The sequence below is a fragment of the Eleutherodactylus coqui genome, chromosome 11 (genome assembly GCF_035609145.1).
Source record: "Eleutherodactylus coqui strain aEleCoq1 chromosome 11, aEleCoq1.hap1, whole genome shotgun sequence".
NCBI classification, from domain to species: Eukaryota; Metazoa; Chordata; class Amphibia; order Anura; family Eleutherodactylidae; genus Eleutherodactylus; species Eleutherodactylus coqui.
In genome coordinates, this window is record NC_089847.1 from 51106418 (window position 1) to 51125936 (window position 19519).

At 45.0% G+C, this 19519-nt stretch overlaps 1 protein-coding gene across 1 annotated transcript in view; it reads left to right on the forward strand.

Moving 5' to 3' along the window:
- Nucleotides 1-19519, forward strand: part of LOC136582813 (Y+L amino acid transporter 2-like) — a 58100-nt gene that overhangs the window by 29880 nt on the left and 8701 nt on the right. The window contains 5 exon segments of the mRNA XM_066584068.1: nt 2014-2139; nt 4221-4365; nt 7499-7622; nt 14394-14497; nt 17223-17319. Of these exon segments, the coding sequence (XP_066440165.1) occupies nt 2014-2139; nt 4221-4365; nt 7499-7622; nt 14394-14497; nt 17223-17319 (596 nt within the window).

Sequence of the window (19519 nt, forward strand, 5' to 3'; positions counted from 1 at the left end):
AGATGACGCGCGGCGGTGGGCGGGAAAGCGTTTTTTCACGCTATCTCCCGTCAGTGCGTACAGCCCGTCCTCACCCGCAGAAAATAGAGCATGCTGCGGGTGAGGACGGGAGAAATCGCGGTGCGTAATTCCGCGCTGGAATTACGCATCGTGAGCATTGTGCTATTAGGTTCAATAGAACCTAATAGCTGCGGGCAACGCAGCGGATTTTCGCTGCGAATTACGCGGCGGAAATCCGTTCGTGGGAAGGAGGCCTAAGGGTTTCACACATTTTGATATTTTACACATTGGCCTAATCTGTAAAGAAACTTGACTGTGGGTAATTTCAGTATGGTCCTCATTGCCCTTCAGCCATTAGGTTGTTGCCCGTGATCCTGCTGATGGATGTACATTACATGATGGTGATTACATCCACCGACAGGGAAGTCTTAGTCTACAGCCCAGTCTGGGAACTATCTGAGTCTCTCATTGCACTAGCTTTATGGCTTCTGTATATCACAGAGCCGAAACCGCTGTGACGTATCCGTTTTCAGATGGATCCGATATTTTGGCCCGCAGGAATAGCGCTGTAGTGTGTAGGATTCACTGCCATCTACAATACTGAAAACTCCAATGTAAAGGTACTTTTACACGCTTTACACGGGACGACTATTGGCCAAATAATCACTTGAAAGTGCTAATTGAAGTCATTCAGTGTAAAAACGGCCACCAACAAACAGCGTGACAAGTAATAAATCACTGGTTGACGAAAAGTCGTCTGGTATAAGGTCGGCCATTTGTATTTGAGCGACTTGCATGGAGACCCCTCTATGAGCGATCTCTCTGCAAACAACTAACGAACAATCATCGCTCTGTGAAAAAGCAAGTGAATGACTGCTCTTCACAGGCAACATCTTATCTGAGCGATGGTTGGTCCTTGTAATGGTATCTTAACCCTGTAGCAGAAGTGTGAAGAAAACCTTAAGATGTGACCACATGGTCTTATGTGTTGGTCTGCGTACCTTTTGCCAAAGCTGTACTAAAGAAGCTGGAGGAGGGACGCAGCAATGGCTTTCCTGCTTTGCTCTACTGTAGCCCCTGGCTGGGTTGGAATGGAAAAGCACAAACCTGTATCTCTGCCATCTACATTGGCACTAGCTGCCACTTGCCGTCTTCCTGCTCGTGCCAGGTGGAACCAATGTGGAGCCACAAGAGCTTCCAGGATTCTATTTCTGAAGCCTCCTGTGCTGCTCTGTTGGGTTGCTGGAAGCTGCCTAACGTTCAGCATCAAACTTTATGACTGACGAAGGTATAACCCCTGTATGAGAGATCCCGGGCTTCTGTCTTGTATGTTCTACTTTATGCTAATGTGAACAGGGCTTTATGGCTATTATGTGTCTAGATGATGGTGAGAAAGACGTTTTGCACATTATGGTGTCACATGGTATTAAAGTCCACAGGATATACCTGATTGGCGCAGGTTCAACCGCTGGGACCCGCATCTACGTGTTAATGCCCTTCTCACCCCCTGAATACGGTGATCAGAAGGATAGAAATAACCCACCACCCTGCCATGCGCTGTTTCCGGAACCCATATTGTGGTCAATGGGAGTTATGCAAACGGTGGGTTACGCTGCTTCTATAACGTGGCAGCTGTGAAAACAGCATGGCTCGCTGTACTGCAGCTTTTGTGTAACTTCCATCGACTTCTGTTGGAGTTACAGAAACAGCCGAGCTCGGTATAGCTACACTATTTCCATCACCCCCGACTGGCTGGTGGTCAATGCTGTTCCCACATGGTCGAGATGGGAACACGCCTTGTAGAATGTGTCATTGAGTAATGGGATGTTTAAAGCTTTAAACATCCCAGACATCCACACATACCCAGACTGCGAACAGCGTGGGTGTCTGTATAGATGCAGAAGTAACCCTTACTGTCCGGGGTTTTCCTTCACTAGGCGTCGGGCATGATAAACTTACGCAGAAGCTAATTATTGAGATGTTTTCTCTAACTGCATTTATTCTCCTCCTCAGGTTTAATCACCTTTATAAATTGTGCGTATGTGAAATGGGGGACGCGGGTGCAAGATCTCTTCACTTATGCCAAAGTTATTGCATTAATTGTTATTATTGTGACGGGCATTGTTAAATTATGCCAAGGTAAGACTGTGTTTTTTTTTCTTTTTGAAAGTTGTGCTTTTGGCATACTGAATACTGTTGAGCTGCCGTATTTCCCCAAAAAGAAGACCCAGCCTAATTTTTCAGGCCTTCCAGGGGGGAGGTGCTTGAAATATAGGCTCTACTCTGAAAATAAGCCCTAGTTACACGACATAAAAAAAATGGAATACATTACCTAGCAGACTCGGTCCAGGTCCCTCTCGCTGCTCTCCAGAGCTCAGGCGCGGTTCCCTTAGTCCTCAGCCACTTGTACATCATCACTTCCTGGTTATGGGATTCATAAATCCCACCTCCCAGGAAGCGATGGCTGTGACTAGTTCATCAAGCGCTGCATTGATTACCTGAGCAGCGATTGAAGAACCAATCACAGCCATTGCATCCTGGAGGAGGGATTTATGAATCCCGTAACCAGGAAGTGATATACAAGCGGTTGAGGACTGCGGGAACTGCTCTGGACCCCTGGAGAGCAGCTGGAGGGGCTTGGAGCGAGCTTGCTGGGTAAGTATAATGAGACTTGTGCCTTTTTTGGTGCAAAAATTAATATAAGACGGGGTCTTATTTTTGGGGAGACACAGTAATAATTACTTGTAAGATATTGTATGAAATGCTTACAAAATTTGCACATTTATCTTTGAATAAATACAGCAACTTTGTGTGTTGACTTCATCATCCTATTTAACTGCCAGCGTGCTTACTGGTTTTTGTGTTTCCGTAGGCGCTGTGTCTTACTAGTTAGGCTCTGTTCATATTATGTTTTTTTCAGTTCGGTGCTGGTTCTGTCATGTTTTTGTTCCTTGGGCAAAAAACTGTATATGGAGGGAAATTGGGACAGAACCCTAGGAATGGGTATGTGAAACGGAGACCTCTTTGGTCTTCATCGCACACAGTTTCTATCCCTATGTGAGATGCAGACCAAAGAGGTCTCCGTTTCACATACTCATTCCTAGGGTTCTGTCCTGGTTTATGTCCTTCTACATAAAGGAAACCAGTGCCAGACTAAAAATATCTAATGTAAAAAGAGCCTTTGTTAAGTTGCTGCTGCTTGCAGTGCCGGTCTTTTTGGGTTAAGAATACCTAAATTGATGATGCCAAAGCACAAATGCTTTGGAGGAGATTAGTAGCTATCTGACTGCACTGTGTGTTCTGCTGACGCCTCTTATAGTCAACAACTGCTGTTCCAGTGGATGATATCAGATATGGTTTATTTAGATAGATGACTTCAGAAAGATAACTGATGTATGCCATTCAAAAAAGGACTTTGACCCCCAGAAAGACACCTTTTAACATTTGCTGTTGGGTTGCATCCTTTATGTACTGATCGTAATTCAGCTTTGATCATTCAGGATGAGCTGGAGACCGAACCATCAGAGGGGCCAGCAGAATTGACCGTGAATTGCATTCTGCAGCGTGCTATGTGTTGGAATAGATGCAAGCTGCAGCCGCCAAATGCTTTAAAATGTGTAATACACATCAATTGCAAAAATGTTTTTTTTCCTTATTACATAAAAAATGCAGTTAAAAAGTGTAAAAAAAAAAAAGGTTTCTGCAGTGTAAGCCTGGGTTTCCACGGGGCGGATTCTAAACGGAAATCCCGCGGTTTGGCCGCAGCGAGATTTCCGCCGGGAGAACCGCTGCTTCAAAACCCGTGGCGGTTTTGAAGCGGCCCGGCTGCCAGCTCTTCCGCTGCGGCCAGCGCTCCCATGGAGGAGAGCGCGGCCGCAGCGGGAAAAAAAAATGGACATACTGCGGTCGGCAAATCCACGCCACAGCAGCGGCTTCTGCCGGCTTAGCCGCGGCGGATTTGCTGTCCCGGGTGGACGAGATTTCTGAGAAATCTCGTCCACATGGCTGGCTAATCCCGGGATTAGCGGCCGCATGCGGATTTGCCGCGGCGAAATTCCGCACGGAATTTCTGCAGCAAATCCACCCCGTGTGAACCCAGCCTAGGAAAAAATCCTGTATCAAAGCTACTATAGTGCTGTCTGTAGACTGTCAGATCTATGTGCTATATAACGTGTGCCACCTTCTATTGATACTATATCCTCGTTTTCATATCTTTCTAGGGCACACACAGCACTTTGAGGATTCGTTTGCTGGTTCTTCTTGGGATGCCGGGGACATCTCCCTAGCTCTGTATTCTGCACTCTTCTCTTACTCCGGCTGGGACACCCTTAATTACGTAACGGAAGAAATCAAAAACCCAGAAAGGTAACCAGAATCTTAGAGGTTTTGTCATTAAGACAAGAACCCGTCCCCCAACTGGGCCCTGCGTAAAATAACAAACGAGGGTATAACTCTCCTCTCCTCGGGGCCCCAGGACAAGTGATTATACCTTGGTATGTTGGTTAAGGCAGGGCCCAGCTGGGGATGGGGTTTTGTTTTAATGACAAAAACCCTCTCTAAGCTCTATCTGATTACAACACCCGTCTGATCCTCCTATCCGAGGCTCGCTACTGGGCTGACATGCTGGGACTTGGAGTCTCCTGACAGCCAGAGAGCAATTAGTTACCAGTTCATGATTGCACTTGCAGTTCATAAAGACTGTAACAATACCGCCTTCATGACCTGCAAATCATCCTAAAAGGAATGTGTCATCCGTTAACAACCTGTTGAACAAATCACGTTTTCATGTTTAACATGTTTAAAGCATTTTATTACATTTTTTTATATTTAGTTTTTAATGTCACCATCTGTATTTACAAGAATCCTAAAATCCGTAAGTTTTCACGTTTTGACCGTTAAAGGGGTTGTCCCGCGGTTGTCTTCTGCGCATGCGCAGACCAGCTCTCCGGCACGAGCACGCCGGAGCGGCCCCATTCAACAGAACAGAAGAGCGGACAGCGCAAGCTCGTCTAATCGATGGAGAAGAAGGTTTCGGTCGGCGCCATGGAGACGGGGACGCCAACACCGGAGGGGGTAAGTGAATAACTTCTGTATGGCCAATATTTAATGCATGATGTATATTACAAAGTGCATTAATATGGTCATACAGAAGTGTATAACCCCACTTGCTTTTGCGGGACAACCCTTTTAAGTCTAATGATAATCTGATACTTCTGGTTCTATAGTGAGAACTTTTCAGCAGTCATCACATTATCATCACAGGCAGGATTATAATGAAAGGTAACATCAGATCCACTATTCACAATAGGAGCTGATCAGATAATAAATGGTTAGTGAATCCACCCTCATGAACAGAGTGTAGCACCGAATGAATGTTTTTCTTGACATGCTCTACTGACATCACTTGGATATGACGTCATCGGGAGTCCTCCTTCACTCCCATAGAGATAGACCATCTTGTGTATCAGATGTTTGTTCTTGAAGTATGTTGATTCTGTTCCACAGAGTTTCATGGTGAAGGTTTTATGGGGTAGGTCACCAGGTCTTTCCCCAACCCATACCAATTGAAATCAGCCATAGAGTCATGGAGAGGACTGGCCTACAGAGTATCCAGGAGTCGGACACGACTGAATGGATAGAATTGGAACTTTGTCCTTAGACAATAATCGAATGTCACCTGTGCTGGTATTGGTAGACGAAGCCCAGGTTATCACTCTTGAGACTCCAACTTCCAGGGAAGCTTTTTAATGTATACAAACCATAATACATACATACAAGCAAACAATAAGCTCCACAACAGGTGTACAAGTGGCGCAAATGAAGCAAACAGGCAGGCAATGCATTTCAGTGCACCTACTGCACCTTTCTCAAGCCTAGTAATCAGGAAACTACAATGGTGTGTATATATAAAGCCAAAACAATCAATTACCCGTAATGGGGGTAGGCTTCAAGTAATTGATTGACTGTTTTGGCTTTATATATACACCATTGTAGTTTCCTGATTAGGCTTGAGGAAGGTGCAGTTGGTGCAACTTGAAAAAATACAGGGAGAAATCCTGGGGCAGTGGGTGGTGGGTTATTGATGTACATTATATCTAAAATTAATATGCTGCAGAATTAAATCCCGCACCACATGTCCATATCCACACGGGTTTTGTGCAGACTTTTTCCACAGCGTCTGAATGAGGTTTTTAAAATCTCATCCACTTTGCTGCTACAGCTACTGTAAATTCTGCAGCAAATTTGCCCCGTGTAGTAATAGTGTCCCCCACAGTGGCCTCAGTAGTAATGGGGTCCCCTATATTGGCCATGGTAGTAATAGGGTCCCCTATATTGGCCCGGTAGTAATAGCGACCCGCTATATTGGCCCTGGTATCAGCACCGCTGCGCGCAGCCATCGACACGCGTGCCATAGGTTCACCACGGCGGAGACCCTCGGTCGGAGCCACTGACTGTCGCTTCTGGAGCCCAGTATGGGAACCGCTGGTCTAATCAAATCCCAGACCCCAATGTAACTGAGCATCTGTGGCACGACAAAGACTGCTGCTCACCAACACAGCTAATTAAATAGCCGCGGATAGTATTTTAAGTGTTTTGCGGATTTCATGCACGTGAAAAAAAACGCAGCATGCTCCATTTTAGACCCCTGCACATGGGCGGAAATTCTGCAGCTGGATTTCCCGCAGAATTTTTGCCCGTGCCCGCCTGCATAGGATTGCATTACAAAACGCAATTCTAGGCAGACTGCTGCGATTTGTCCGCGTGAAAATACACACAGAAAACAAATCGCGGCATGCTCTATTTCTGTGCGGGTCTCGCAGAGGCCCATACAAAAATGTCACTCCAGACGCGCCGGCCCCGCTTTGCGCATGCACCAGCTGGGCGGCAGCCGGCACATTGCAGAGCCGGAGCCGAAGGAGCAGGTGAGAGCCGCACTGGTCACTACAGGGGCGTGGGTCGGATCCCACTGCGAGAATTCTCGCAGTGGGATCCGACCCGGCCGTCTGCAGGCAGCCTTGGTGCGGATCATGCGTGCGGGAGCTCATAGAGCTCATATCTCAATTGATCTCCCGCATGAAAAAAAGACAATTATTGTGCATCTGCAGCAGAAATCCACGCAGGCCTGATTTTCCCCGTGGACATGAGGCCTAAAAATTATTACTGCAGAATTCCAGCACACACATTTTAGATTCTTTTTACTGAAGAGTACTTTGCTCTGTATTCACTGACCCCCCGACTGAGCAATACTATTTTAGATCAACTGTCGGTGAGTGGGGGAAGGGAAGTGACAACTGCTCGGAGTATATTCCTGGCTCACCTATGTAGTTGTCAGCCATTGGCCTGGTCATCTAAGATGAATCTTGACTACCCAGCATCTTCCACTATATTAACCCTATAGACAGGAATATCTGCATATACAGGCTACATCTGAGTAGGTTTTTCAGTTCGGTTAGTTTGACCTGGAACTACATTCAGTGATTCAGATATGTGTTTTCAGGAACTTGCCGTTATCCATCGGGATTTCCATGCCAGTTGTCACCATTATCTACATCTTGACCAATGTTGCTTATTACACACTGCTGGATTTCAATGCGGTTATCGGCAGCGATGCGGTGGCTGTGGTGAGTAGCATCATTGGAGTTTGACTGTTTTCTCTACATTGAAATGTTTTTCATGGCTTTCACTAATCTACAACATCTACATTACTTTCCAGCACGTTTTACAGTGTATACATGACTTGCATTCATCCTTACATGTGAATCATAGTTCAGCTCTACAGTCAGTTCAGGACATCATTAGAAACCGTTTCAGACTCTCAAAGTGAAAGCTTAAAGGGAACCAGTCGCCAGATTCATGCTGCCAGAGCTACGGGTAGCATAAACCTGAGACCGGTATGCCCTTTGGCCCATATATGTTTTTTTCTGAAATGCTGCTGTTTCAGAAATAACATACTTTAGCTTAACTCAAAACTTTTGAGTCAGAGGCGGGGCCCCACGGGGCTCTCCCCCCTCCTGCCCCGCCCGAGGAGCAGGTAAACTCACAGCTCCTATTCCTGCTTGTATATAGGGAGTGAGCTGCCCGTCTTGGTGCTGTTTGCAGGGAAAGCCCGATGTGGCCTACTTCGTTCCAGCTGAGCACTGACTCAAACTTCTGAGTGTTTTTTCTGTAACCGCAGCATTTTGGAATAAAATCTAGATGGGTTGAATTGGCTTACCTGTCCCAGGTTCACTTTAATTGAGCTTTTCTAGTCGTTAGTTAACAGACACTTACTCTCACTATCTGTTTTAGCCACCCATTGAGTAAATATGTTTTAATAAAAGAAAATGGCTGCCACGGTAAAGGGTTAATGAGTAAATGGAAACTAATTTACATTGGTAATCCTGTCCATTTTAAGCCCTGGTAGCTGGGAAGAACACGAAAATAAAAAATAACTTGTCTCTAAGCTATGGCATCTGGTTGGCATTCTGACACTTATTAGTTGCTGTTCTGTATTTTTACAAGCTCAGAAAACTGCTTTAGTTCTAGTTTACATCCCCTATCCAGGTGCACAGAAAATGCCACATGTCTTGTTAAGCTTCTTATGCTAATTCTGCTTTATATTACAATTACAGAAAGGCCATGAAGAACCAATTATCAAATTTAGAAATCACTGAAAGGTCTATATAAATAAACTGTCCATATATGATCCTTCTCCTGCTCTATGCGTTTTATTGTTTAGTTGTTTGGATTACATGGTGTCAGTATTTCTCGTCTGTATCATTGGGGCACAGCGAAGACCTTTGGTATAGCTTCGGATACTAGGAGGCGACACCAAGTAGAAAGGGTTAACTCAGCCTATTAGCTATACCCCTCCTATAGGCAGGCACCACGCTGATCAGTTTTTAGCTTAGTGTCTGCAGGAAGCTGACCTGTTGATTTTAGGTCTTCAAGAGCCGTGCTGCTACGCTTCACTCAAAAAAACAAAGGTGGCTTGATCATGCCTGGTGCAATAGATCGATGCCAGCCATAGTGTTCCCCACCCTGGAGCAACTCCCATCCTCCGTGACTGCGAGTGCGGTGGGGAACACTGCTAGAGACAGAGGCCATGGCGGAGGGTCGTCACGGCTGGGGACTGATTTCTGGAACAGGGGTGAGAATACAGAGGTAAGTATATTACTCTCCCTCTGCCCCCTTCCCCATCACTACAGTGTTTGCTGGGCCCAGGCCCCCCCTTACTCTTTTTCTGGGGGCACTGTTTGTTTGGAGGAAGGCCCTTGGAAACCTCACTGCATGTGTGCAGCGCTGAGTTTGCCCTATGACTGAGGCCATTACTGTGGGCCCAGGCTTTTCGGGTCTACCAGACCCCGTTCTTCTCTGACTGACATGGCCATCTTTAGTGACCCCGCGGCAATCACGGATCTCCGCAAGTAGTGGGCAGCGTTAGCTGAAAATTTAGCCCCCGGCTTTAGGGACTACCTCTTGTTTGCGGTCGCAGGGGGGCTGGCCCAAATGAGCGCGAGAACCTTGGGAGGAGCGGGAGTTTAAACTCTTCCATCCAAATTTAGCGTCGCTTCATTTGACGGCATGGCTTTTGAAGCCACAGTTCTGAGGCCACGCGAGTTTGCGGAGCCAGTCATTCAGACCATCATCAGGGCTAGAAAACGCTCATCATCTTGGATTTACCATCGGGTCTGGAAGCAGTTTTTCATATGGTGCACGAAATGTAGTTTACATCCAATGCGTTTCTCTCTGACCCATGTCTTATCCTTCCTTCAAGCCATATTGGACATTGGGTTGAGTTTGAACTCCTTAAAAGGTCAAGTATTGGCTCTGAATATTCTCTTTCAGAGACCGCTAGCCGCCATGTCGGCTGTCCGTACTTTTTTCAGGGGGTCTCTCACTCTGCTCCACTGTACTGTTCCCTGACCCATACTTGGGATTTGAATTTCGTTCTGGATGCTGTTCAGTCTCATCTATGTAAAAATATACAGTTAATACATTTGAGAACCTTGCTCAAAGTGGATAGAAAGAGCAAAGACAACAAAAAATTCAGAAAGAAAGTGGAGGAGCAAGAGACACCCATCACAAACTAAAATGTTTCTACACAAATGCACAGAGCATGGGAAACAAACAAGGAGAATTGGAGCTCCTAACACAGGAAGAGAAATGATGTCATAGGCATCACGGAAACTTGGTGGAATGATACACATGATTGGAACACAAGGCTTGAAGGATACAACTTATTTATAAGAAACAGACCAAAAGAAAGGGGAGGAGGTGTTGCATTGTATATTAGGAAAACATTCATCTTCACAGAGATTCAAGCTTCAGAGCATGGTAGTTCTGTAGAAACTGTTTGGGTAAGAATATAGGGAGAGAACAACAGAAAGGACACCATTGTAGGCATTTACTATAGGCCACCTGGACAAGCAGAAGATATTGATGAACTCTTTCTACATCAGATGGCCAAGCTCTCAATAAAGCATGACATAGTGATTATGGGAGATTTAACTATCCAGACACTTGTTGGGAATCTCTCTCAGGTAAAGGTAATGGATCCAACAAATTCTTATCCACTCTTGCTGTCAACTTTATCTTCCAAAAGGTAGAAGAAAAACAAGGGGATCTGCTATCTTGGACCTAATTCTTACCAACAGGGAGGGAATGGTTGAGGAAGTAAGGGTGGCTGGGACCTTAGGGGGCAGTAATCTTGCTATCCTTGAATTTTGGATAAAAAGGGGAGGAAGACCTGAGAAAACTCAGACCTCAAGGTTGGATTTCAGAAAGACAGATTTTAATGAACTCAGAAAGAGGATAGGAAGAATCCAATGGCTGGATGTTCTTAAGGACAGAAATGTCCAAGAAGCTTGGGAAATATTGCAAAATGAGATTCTCAAAGCACAATCGTTAACAATCCCTAAAAGAAGAAAGAATGGGGAGCATTTAAAAAGATCAGGATGGATGAACACAGAACTTGCATACATTAAAAACAAAGAAAAATACGTTTATTAAATGGAAAGAGGGGGGATATCTAAAGAACAATATAATGCTGTCTGCAGAAACTGTAAGGCAAGTGTCAAAAAAGCTAAAGCTAGTATATCAAGGCTTACAAGAAAGGCCAAAAGCAATAAAGAAAAGGATTTGGGGGTGGAGGGGTATGTAAAAAAACAAAACAAAAGAAAAGTCCAAGATGCTATAAGATCTTTACAGGATGAAAATGGTGAATTGGTTACATCTACTTTCTGAGTGAAAACAGATACAAAATGGGAATATAAACATCATTTTTAACATCAACTGATCTTCCCTGTGCTATTGGGGAAAAAAATACAGGCTATCTATAAACAAAGAGATGGTGAGGGAACACTTAGCTAACTTACATGAATTCAAGTCTCCAGGTCCAGAAGAATTACAGCCTAGGACACTGAAGGAAGCTGCAGATGTAATTGCTAAACCACTCGCTGTAATCTTTGAAAATTCCTAGAGAACAGAAGTCCCAGAAGATTGGAAAAGGGCAAATGTTGTCCCTATCTTTAAGAAAGGGAAGAAGGTGGATCCAGGAAACTACAGCCCTGTGAGCCTGACTTCTAGACCGGGAAAGATCTATGAACAAATTATTAAACAGCATGTATGCAAGTACTTGGATAAAAATGAGTAATTAACCAGAGCCAGCATTGGTTTGTAACAAACAAGTCATGCCAGACCAATCTAATTTCCTTCTATGACAGAATCACTGACTGGGTTGATCAGGGAAATGCGGTGAATATAGTATATCTTGACTTTAGTAAAGCATTTGATAAAGTATCTCATACTATACTTATTGAAAAAATCACCAAATATGGGATTGACAAAGCAACTGTTAGGTGGATTCAGAACTGGCTGAGTGATCCGACTCAGAGTGGTCATAAATGGCTGCACATCCAAGTGGAAGAATGTATCAAGTGGGGTACCACAAGACTCTGTCCTAGGCCCAGTGTTCAACATTTTTATAAATCATCTGGAGGAGGGAATTGATGGGAAACATCAAATTTGCTGACGACACAAAGCTAGGAGGGATAGCTAACACAAGGGAAGGGAGAGAGAGTATTCAAAAATATCTAGAAAAGCTTGAACAATGGGCGGCGACTAACAGAATGGTATTTACCAAGGAGAAATGCAAAGTCCCATATCAGGACAAGAAAAATGAAAAAAAAAAAAAAACACATACAGAATGGGAGGAATTGAGCCAAGCATCAGCACATGTGAAAAAGACTTGGGTATACTAATAGGTCATAGACTGAACATGAGTCAACAATGTGATGCAGCAGCCAAAAAGGCAAACACAATTCTGGGATGTATTAGAGAAGCATAGAGTCTAGATCACCATCTAGTCTTAATTAGTCAGACCTCATCTGGAACAATGTGTCCAGTTCTGGGCACCCCACTTTAAAAAAGACATAGACAAACTGGAGCAAGTCCAGAGAAGAGTTACCAAGATGGTGAGCGGTCTGCAAATCATGTCCTATGAGAAACAGTTTAAGGATCTGGGAATCTTTAGCTTGCAAAAAAGAAAGCTGAGAGACTTAGTAGCGGTCTACAAATATCTGAAGGGATGTCACAGTGCAGAGGGATCAGCCCTATTCTCATCTGCATAAGGAAAAACTAGAAGCAATGGGATGAAACTGAAAGGGAGGAGACACAAATTAGATATTAGAAAAACGTTCTGACAGTGAGGATGATCAATGAGTGGAACAGGTTACCATGGGAGGTAGTGAGTTCTCCTTCAATGGAAGTTTTCAAACAAAGGCTGAATAAATATCTGTCTGGGATGATTTAGTGAATCCTGCACTGAACAGGGGGTTGGACCCGATGACCCCGAAGGTCCCTTCCAACTCTACCATTCTATAGTTCTATGAAACGCTTGCCGAAGTTATCACTGCGTCTGTTGTCCTAAAAGGTGGCTTTCCTGGTGTCAATTACATCTATACAGCGGGTTTCGGAGCTGGCCGCGCTGTCGGTCCAATCCCCGTTTTTTTTTGCTTTCCATCAGGACAAGGTGGTATTGCGTCCAGTTCCATCATTCCTGCTGAAGATGATGGTGTCCTCGTTCCACCTTATTGTCCTTCTCTCGTTCTGCCCTTCTCCGGCTCGTCTGAGGGAACAGACTCTGCACAAGTTGGACCTGGTGCGGGCCTTGAGGACTTGCGTTTCAAGAACACGTGCGTTGCGACAGGGTGATGCCTTGTTTGTAGTCCCGGAGGGACCGTTGCGGGGATTCGCGGAATCCCAGGTGACTATCTCTAGATGGATCCGTATGGCGGTGTTCAAAGCCTACGGTGCCAAGGGTAAACCGCCCCTTTTCCGTGTGACTGCGCACTCGACGAGGTCAGTGAGGGCTTCCTGGGCGGTTCACCATGGGGCCTCGGACCTCCAGGTGTGCAAGGCAGCGACTTTATCGTCCCTGCACACCTTTTCCAAGTTCTACAGGGTTTATACTTTTGCATTGGCGGACGCCTCCCTCTGTCGGAGGGTCTTGCATGCGGCAGTACACTGACTGAATGGGTCCTGTTAGTAGGTAACTCCCTTTTCTAAACTGCTCTGGAACGTGCTGAGGTCTTTTTTTGTATCCCCCAATGATACGGACGAGAAATCAGGATTTTTGGTATAACTTACCGTAAAATCATTTTCTTGTCACGTTCCTTGGGGGGACAGCACCCACCCATTTTTGTGGTTACGATGTTTTTCCTGTTTCTGTGTTCACATGGAATTAATAGACGTGCCATACAGTTTGTTGCATATTCTTGATTTAATGTTATGTTGTACTCCTACTGGGCTGCTCCTACTGCTTGCATACAAAACTGATCAGCTTGATCAGGTGATTGCAGGAGGGGTATAGCTAGTAGGAGGAGTTAACACTTTCTACTTAGTGCCGCCTCCTAATAGCAGAAACTATACCCTAGGTTTTCGCTTTGTCCTCCAATGAATGTGAAGAGAAAATGATTTTACGGTAAGTTATCCCTAAAATCTAGTTTTTGGGGTTTTTTTTGGGACGTTGTCCATTTAATATTTGCCCTTTTTTATTTTATGAAATAAAAGTTAGGTTTTAGAGGGACTTCTGCTCTGTATTACATGTTTAAAATACCTACCGAGTTAGGAAGATGGCATCTATTACCTGGCAGAACACACAGGTTCCCTTCAGCAGAAGACATCTGAATTTCTGCCACAGCCAGAAGGGTTTCTAAGAGTATTTGACTTGTTTGTCATCCATCTAAGATAAATATGCACATGCAGAAAATCCTCCTCTGCTGTCCTTGGGCTGTGTAATGGGGAGGAAGGAGTGCTTGGGGAAATCCTATAGTACACTGGCTCCATCTATAAACTGGCTTATTGGTAAATGTACTACTTGCACTGACTTTTTCTCTCTTGTGCCTAAACAGACGTTTGCCGACATGGTATATGGCATATTTAGCTGGACTATTCCCTTGGCCGTGGCCCTCTCCTGCTTTGGTGGCCTCAACTCCTCCATTCTAGCTGCCTCTAGGTAATTCGGTAAATTTATATGGTCAAGTATTATCCCTTTCATAGCCAAAGCTCAGTGCTGCTGCTGTGCCATGTCACAATTTGAAGTTCTAGTATGTTATAAAGGATAGATCTTTGCATATTCTAACAATTTTAACTTGTTTTGTCCAAGATGCATAAGGCTTTAATACGCTAGGTTGCTTTAATAACTTTTTGTTACAAGGTGACTTGTAGTTTTATTGGTACCATTTTAGGGCACACAAGACATTATTTGTTTTTGCATTACGGGATAAGTTTTCACATTTTATTTTTTTAATGCAATGACTGGCTATGGGTAAGGGGGTGTTTACATTTTTTTATTTTTGTTTTTATCATGTTTTTATGTTGCCTATTTCTATTTTTCTGCACAGGGAATTTGAAATTTTCATTGTTTGCTTATACAGTATAATGCAGCACTATTACATTGCATTATACTAGATCAGGCTTCCTACTAAAGATGTGCCAAAGGCGTGTTTTAATAGACTAACGAGCATGACATATCTGGGGGCCCTCAGAAGGCTGCTGGCTGCCATAACACGCGCATGGTAGCTTCGATCTCATCTCATTTCAGTCCCGATCATTGGGAAATTTAAATTCTATTGTCAGACTTGACCACGACATTTAAAGGGTTAAGTCACTATTAGAGATGAGCGAGCGTACTCGGAAAAGCACTACTCGCTCGAGTAATTTGCTTTATCCGAGTATCGCTGTGCTCGTCCCTGAAGATTCGGGTGCCGGCACGGAGCGGGGAGCTGCAGGGGAGAGCGGGGAGGAACGGAGGTAAGATCTTTCTCTCCCTCTCTCCAGCCCGCTCTCCCCTGCTCCCCGCTGCGACTCAGCTGCAGCGGCACCCGAATCTAGGCACCGTTCCTACTAGTTTTAGCTTGGTGTCCGTAGGAGGCAGACCAGGTTCTTACCGGTCTTCAAGTACCTCTTGGATTTAGTGAAAACAGGGAGGTAGGACTCTCCCTGTTACCCCACCGAGGGGAACGAACAAAACTGAGTTAATCTTTCTTTTGCTAGCCCTAATGTCAAAAGAAATGGAGGCTCACCTAAGCCTTAACTTGGATGTGACTTGAGAGCTATAGGGGCGTACACTGCTGGAACTAAGAAATCTGTGTTCTTCCCTCTCCTATGAGGTAAGTATCTATCCTGTTTATAGGTGAGTATTTTCTTCCCTCTCCCTCCCTCCCTTCCTTTCTCTTTTCTTTCCTGGCTACTACAACCGACAGCAGTCTGTTCTGGTACCTTCTAGGGTTTGCCTTTTTGAGGGCTTTTTCCAGGCAGTTGCGAGATTCCCTTTCTCAGTGGCTACCATTACTCTCGTCTCGCCTGGTCCCTTGCCTCGGATTCACACAGGCTGCTTGAAGCCAGGCATGAGAATCTGTTTATCATGCCTGGAGTGGTATGCAGGTGCCGCGGGGGCTGATTCTTGTAGTCATCTGGAAGTCATCTGTAGTCACAGTGGCCAAATGGGTAAGAGCGACCCCACCCCACAGTGGCCAAATGGGTAAGAGCGACCCCACCCCACAGTGGCCAAATGGGTAAGAGCGACCCCACCCCACAGTGGCCAAATGGGTAAGAGCGACCCCACCCCACAGTGGCCAAATGGGTAAGAGCGACCCCACCCCACAGTGGCCAAATGGGTAAGAGCGACCCCCCCCCCCCCCACAGTGGCCGAATGAGTAAGAGCGACCCCCCCCCCCCCACACACACACACACAGTGGCCGAATGAGTAAGAGCGACCCCCCCCCCCCCCCCCCCCCACAGTGGCCAAATTAGTAGAAGTCCTTAACAGATCTTTCCTTTGTTGGCTCATGACTTTTCGGAGCTAGACTTGATGAAATCATTTCGGAGGCTACTGGTGGTGAGAGTTCACTCACCACAAAACAGGCCTAGACATAAAGCACTGCGAAGGAAGTAAGACCATTTTCGTTCCTTTGGCTGCTCCAGTTAGAAAAAAAAAAAAAAAGTTTTAAGTACGGCTATCTTCCTAGCAGTCCTCAACTCTGTTAGTGACTATTGTAACTACTGTGATAGTACATTTTTCCATCAACATATCCATATGAGGGCTTGCTTTTTTTTCATTAATGTATTAATGATGTATTGATGCATTCATATAATGTATTGTATAACGCGTATTAATTTTTTGTTATAGGGGGACTGGGGAAAAAAGCCACCATTTTGTTTTTTTTATTTCATATTTTTGCTACATTTAGCATGCAGAATAAATGTGGTAACCTTATTCTCTGGGTCAGAACGGCTCAGAGTACCAAGTTTCTACATTTTTTTTTTTTTCTTTTCTTTTCTTTCTCTTTTTGTACAGTAAAAAGCACTTTTTCTTTTTTTTTTTTTTTTAGATTTGCTTTTGTCGCCGCATTCCAAGAGTCATAGCGTTCTTATTTTTCCATCTACGGAGCTCTATAAGGGATGAACTTTAGTCTTAATTTATCAAATTTTGGGGAACACAAAGCCTTGATAAATTTTCTGTTATCGTACTGGCTTGTAGAATAAAGGTAACATATTTATACCACATGGCGAGCGCTATAAAAATAAATCACAAACAATGGTGTATTAACCTTTTCCCAAGGCAAAAAAAAGGTTAAACAATAGCTTGTTTTCTGATGCTGCATTTCCTTTTCAAAACGGGGCCAAAAGTGTAGATTTGGGTACATAACGTTCATTCTGTACTTTCTGTATGTCCGCAGGCTGTTCTTTGTTGGTGCGAGGGAAGGCCATCTCCCTGATATGCTGTGTTTGATACACCTGGAGAGGTTCACACCGGTGTCTGCCCTCCTTTTTAATGTAAGATATGCTTGTGGTTACATGTGTCTACAATCAGTAGAGTCCAGTTTACCTTTTCATTACAAGTAATGTGAAAGTCTGGAACACCCCGCATGTTGGGAACATTTATTGGGCCTTGAGTTTCAGAATATTCCTCTGCTCACGCTTCTTCATACATCTCTGCTCCTCGCTGCGCCCACACAGAAATCTAGGGCCTGTCGGAGATTTGTGGTATAATTTTTGCCAGTCTCTGCCATAAATTATACCTAAAATGTGTCTGTCTCCCAAAAAGGCAGAAATGTTCGTGTTCTTTTTTTTAGTTTTTTTTTTAACGCCCAAAACCATATGTCTTCTCTATCAGCTTAAGGCATACCTGCACTTTCAGATGACGCTTCAGAATAAGCTGCCTTGTGTACATTAGGAAGAACACTATTTCTGGCCGCTGTATGAAATCTATAGGATAGTATACATAATGCCGTATAAGCAGGTCACCAGCCGCTATCTTAGAGATGGGAGTGGGAGATTTGGATTATGGAGGAGCTATGAGTAAGATGATTAGCGGAGTGGAGAGCACGGGTAGGGGGTAGACATACATGAGGGAGGATAAAGAGAGATTTATGGCCCTCTCCGCATACATTCACTGAATGATCATCATTTCTGTGTGAAACCACAGGAGCGATCATCGCTGGCACTACTGATTAGCAATAATGTTACCAACCCATATTAAATCATTACTTGACAGTTTCCTGAAGCCAGCGATACATGATGGATAAATGTTTGCTTATCTTGACATTTTTGGCCTAATTGATTACCAATCTAAAATTTATGGTGCAGCATGACTACACCCTGATGCCTTCTGTGAAGGGAATCTATATTTGTGTGTGTGTGTGTGTGTGTGTGTATGTATGTATGTATGTATGTATGTATATACATACATACACACATATATACACACACACACACTTACTATATATAGCAAAATTGAGTCTGGGTAATGCACTGGGAGGTTCTTCTTTTTATCCAGGTTTGCCTAGTTGGGACGTTCCTCTCTCGTGGTTTTGCCATTGGATTGAGGAAATCAAATTGGTGATACTAATTATCATTTTTTTTTTTTGGTGGTAATCCAGTTATCGGGCTGCAGCTTAAGGATGAATTTAGCGCCCCTTTTAATATGCCATTTTAGAACTGTTCTGGTGACTGTTGTTGGGTACAGCGTTGCCTATGCCCTCGGACAGTGATGGCGAACCTTTTAGAGACGGAGTGCCCAAACGGCAACCCAAACCCCACGTATTGATTGCAAAGTGACAATACTTCAGAGGGCGGGGCGTATAACAGCGTATGATTTTTTAACCCCGTCGTTCTAAAAGGGACATGGCTGTTTCAAAATAGACAGCGTGCAGATTTTTGACTGCTTTTTAGGTGCGCCAATGCTGCAGAATTAGCCACGGAAATTTCCTCCATGTGTAAACCTACCCCAGTGGTAACAGTAACCCCCCCCCCCTTCCCCCCACAGCAGCCCCAGCGGTAATAGTGACCTCTACGGCGTCCGCAGCGGTAACAGTGAACCCCCCCCCCCCTTCAGCGGCCCTAGAAGTGATAGTGACCTCTTACAGCGGCCCCCACCAGTGTTATGGGGACATCCCACAGCGGCCCCCACCAGCGGTAATGGGGACATCCCACAGCGGCCCCCACCAGCGGTAGTAATAGTGCCCCCCCTAAGACCCACATACCTACTCCTACCTCATGGAAGCACCGCTGCTCCTTTGCTCAGCGCTGCTATCAGCAATGACCCCAGGTGCACATTGTGACGTCAGTATGCTGCTGGACACCACCTCCCCTGCTCTCGCTGAACCATGTAGGAGACGTCCAGGGAGGGGGGAGGAGGATTCTGGCTGCCTCTGGCACGCTTGCCATAGGTGCGCCACCACTGCCCTAGGATCATTCTGATGTATACCGTGTTTTCCAGAAAATAAGAAACTGTCTTATATTAATGTTTGCCCCAAAAGAGTCAGTGTCTTATTTTTTTTTGGGGGGGGGGGGGGGGGGGGGTTATACTCGCCTAGCTGACAGCATCCTAGTTCCTCGTGCTGGTTTCCGGCGCTGTGGCAGCCTGCTGGGTCTTCCGCACTGACAGCACTCTCTTCCTGGACACTAACAGTCCTTTAATACCCTGTCTCCAGCACGCGAGTGCTGTAATTGGCGTAGCCAGTGACGCTCGTGA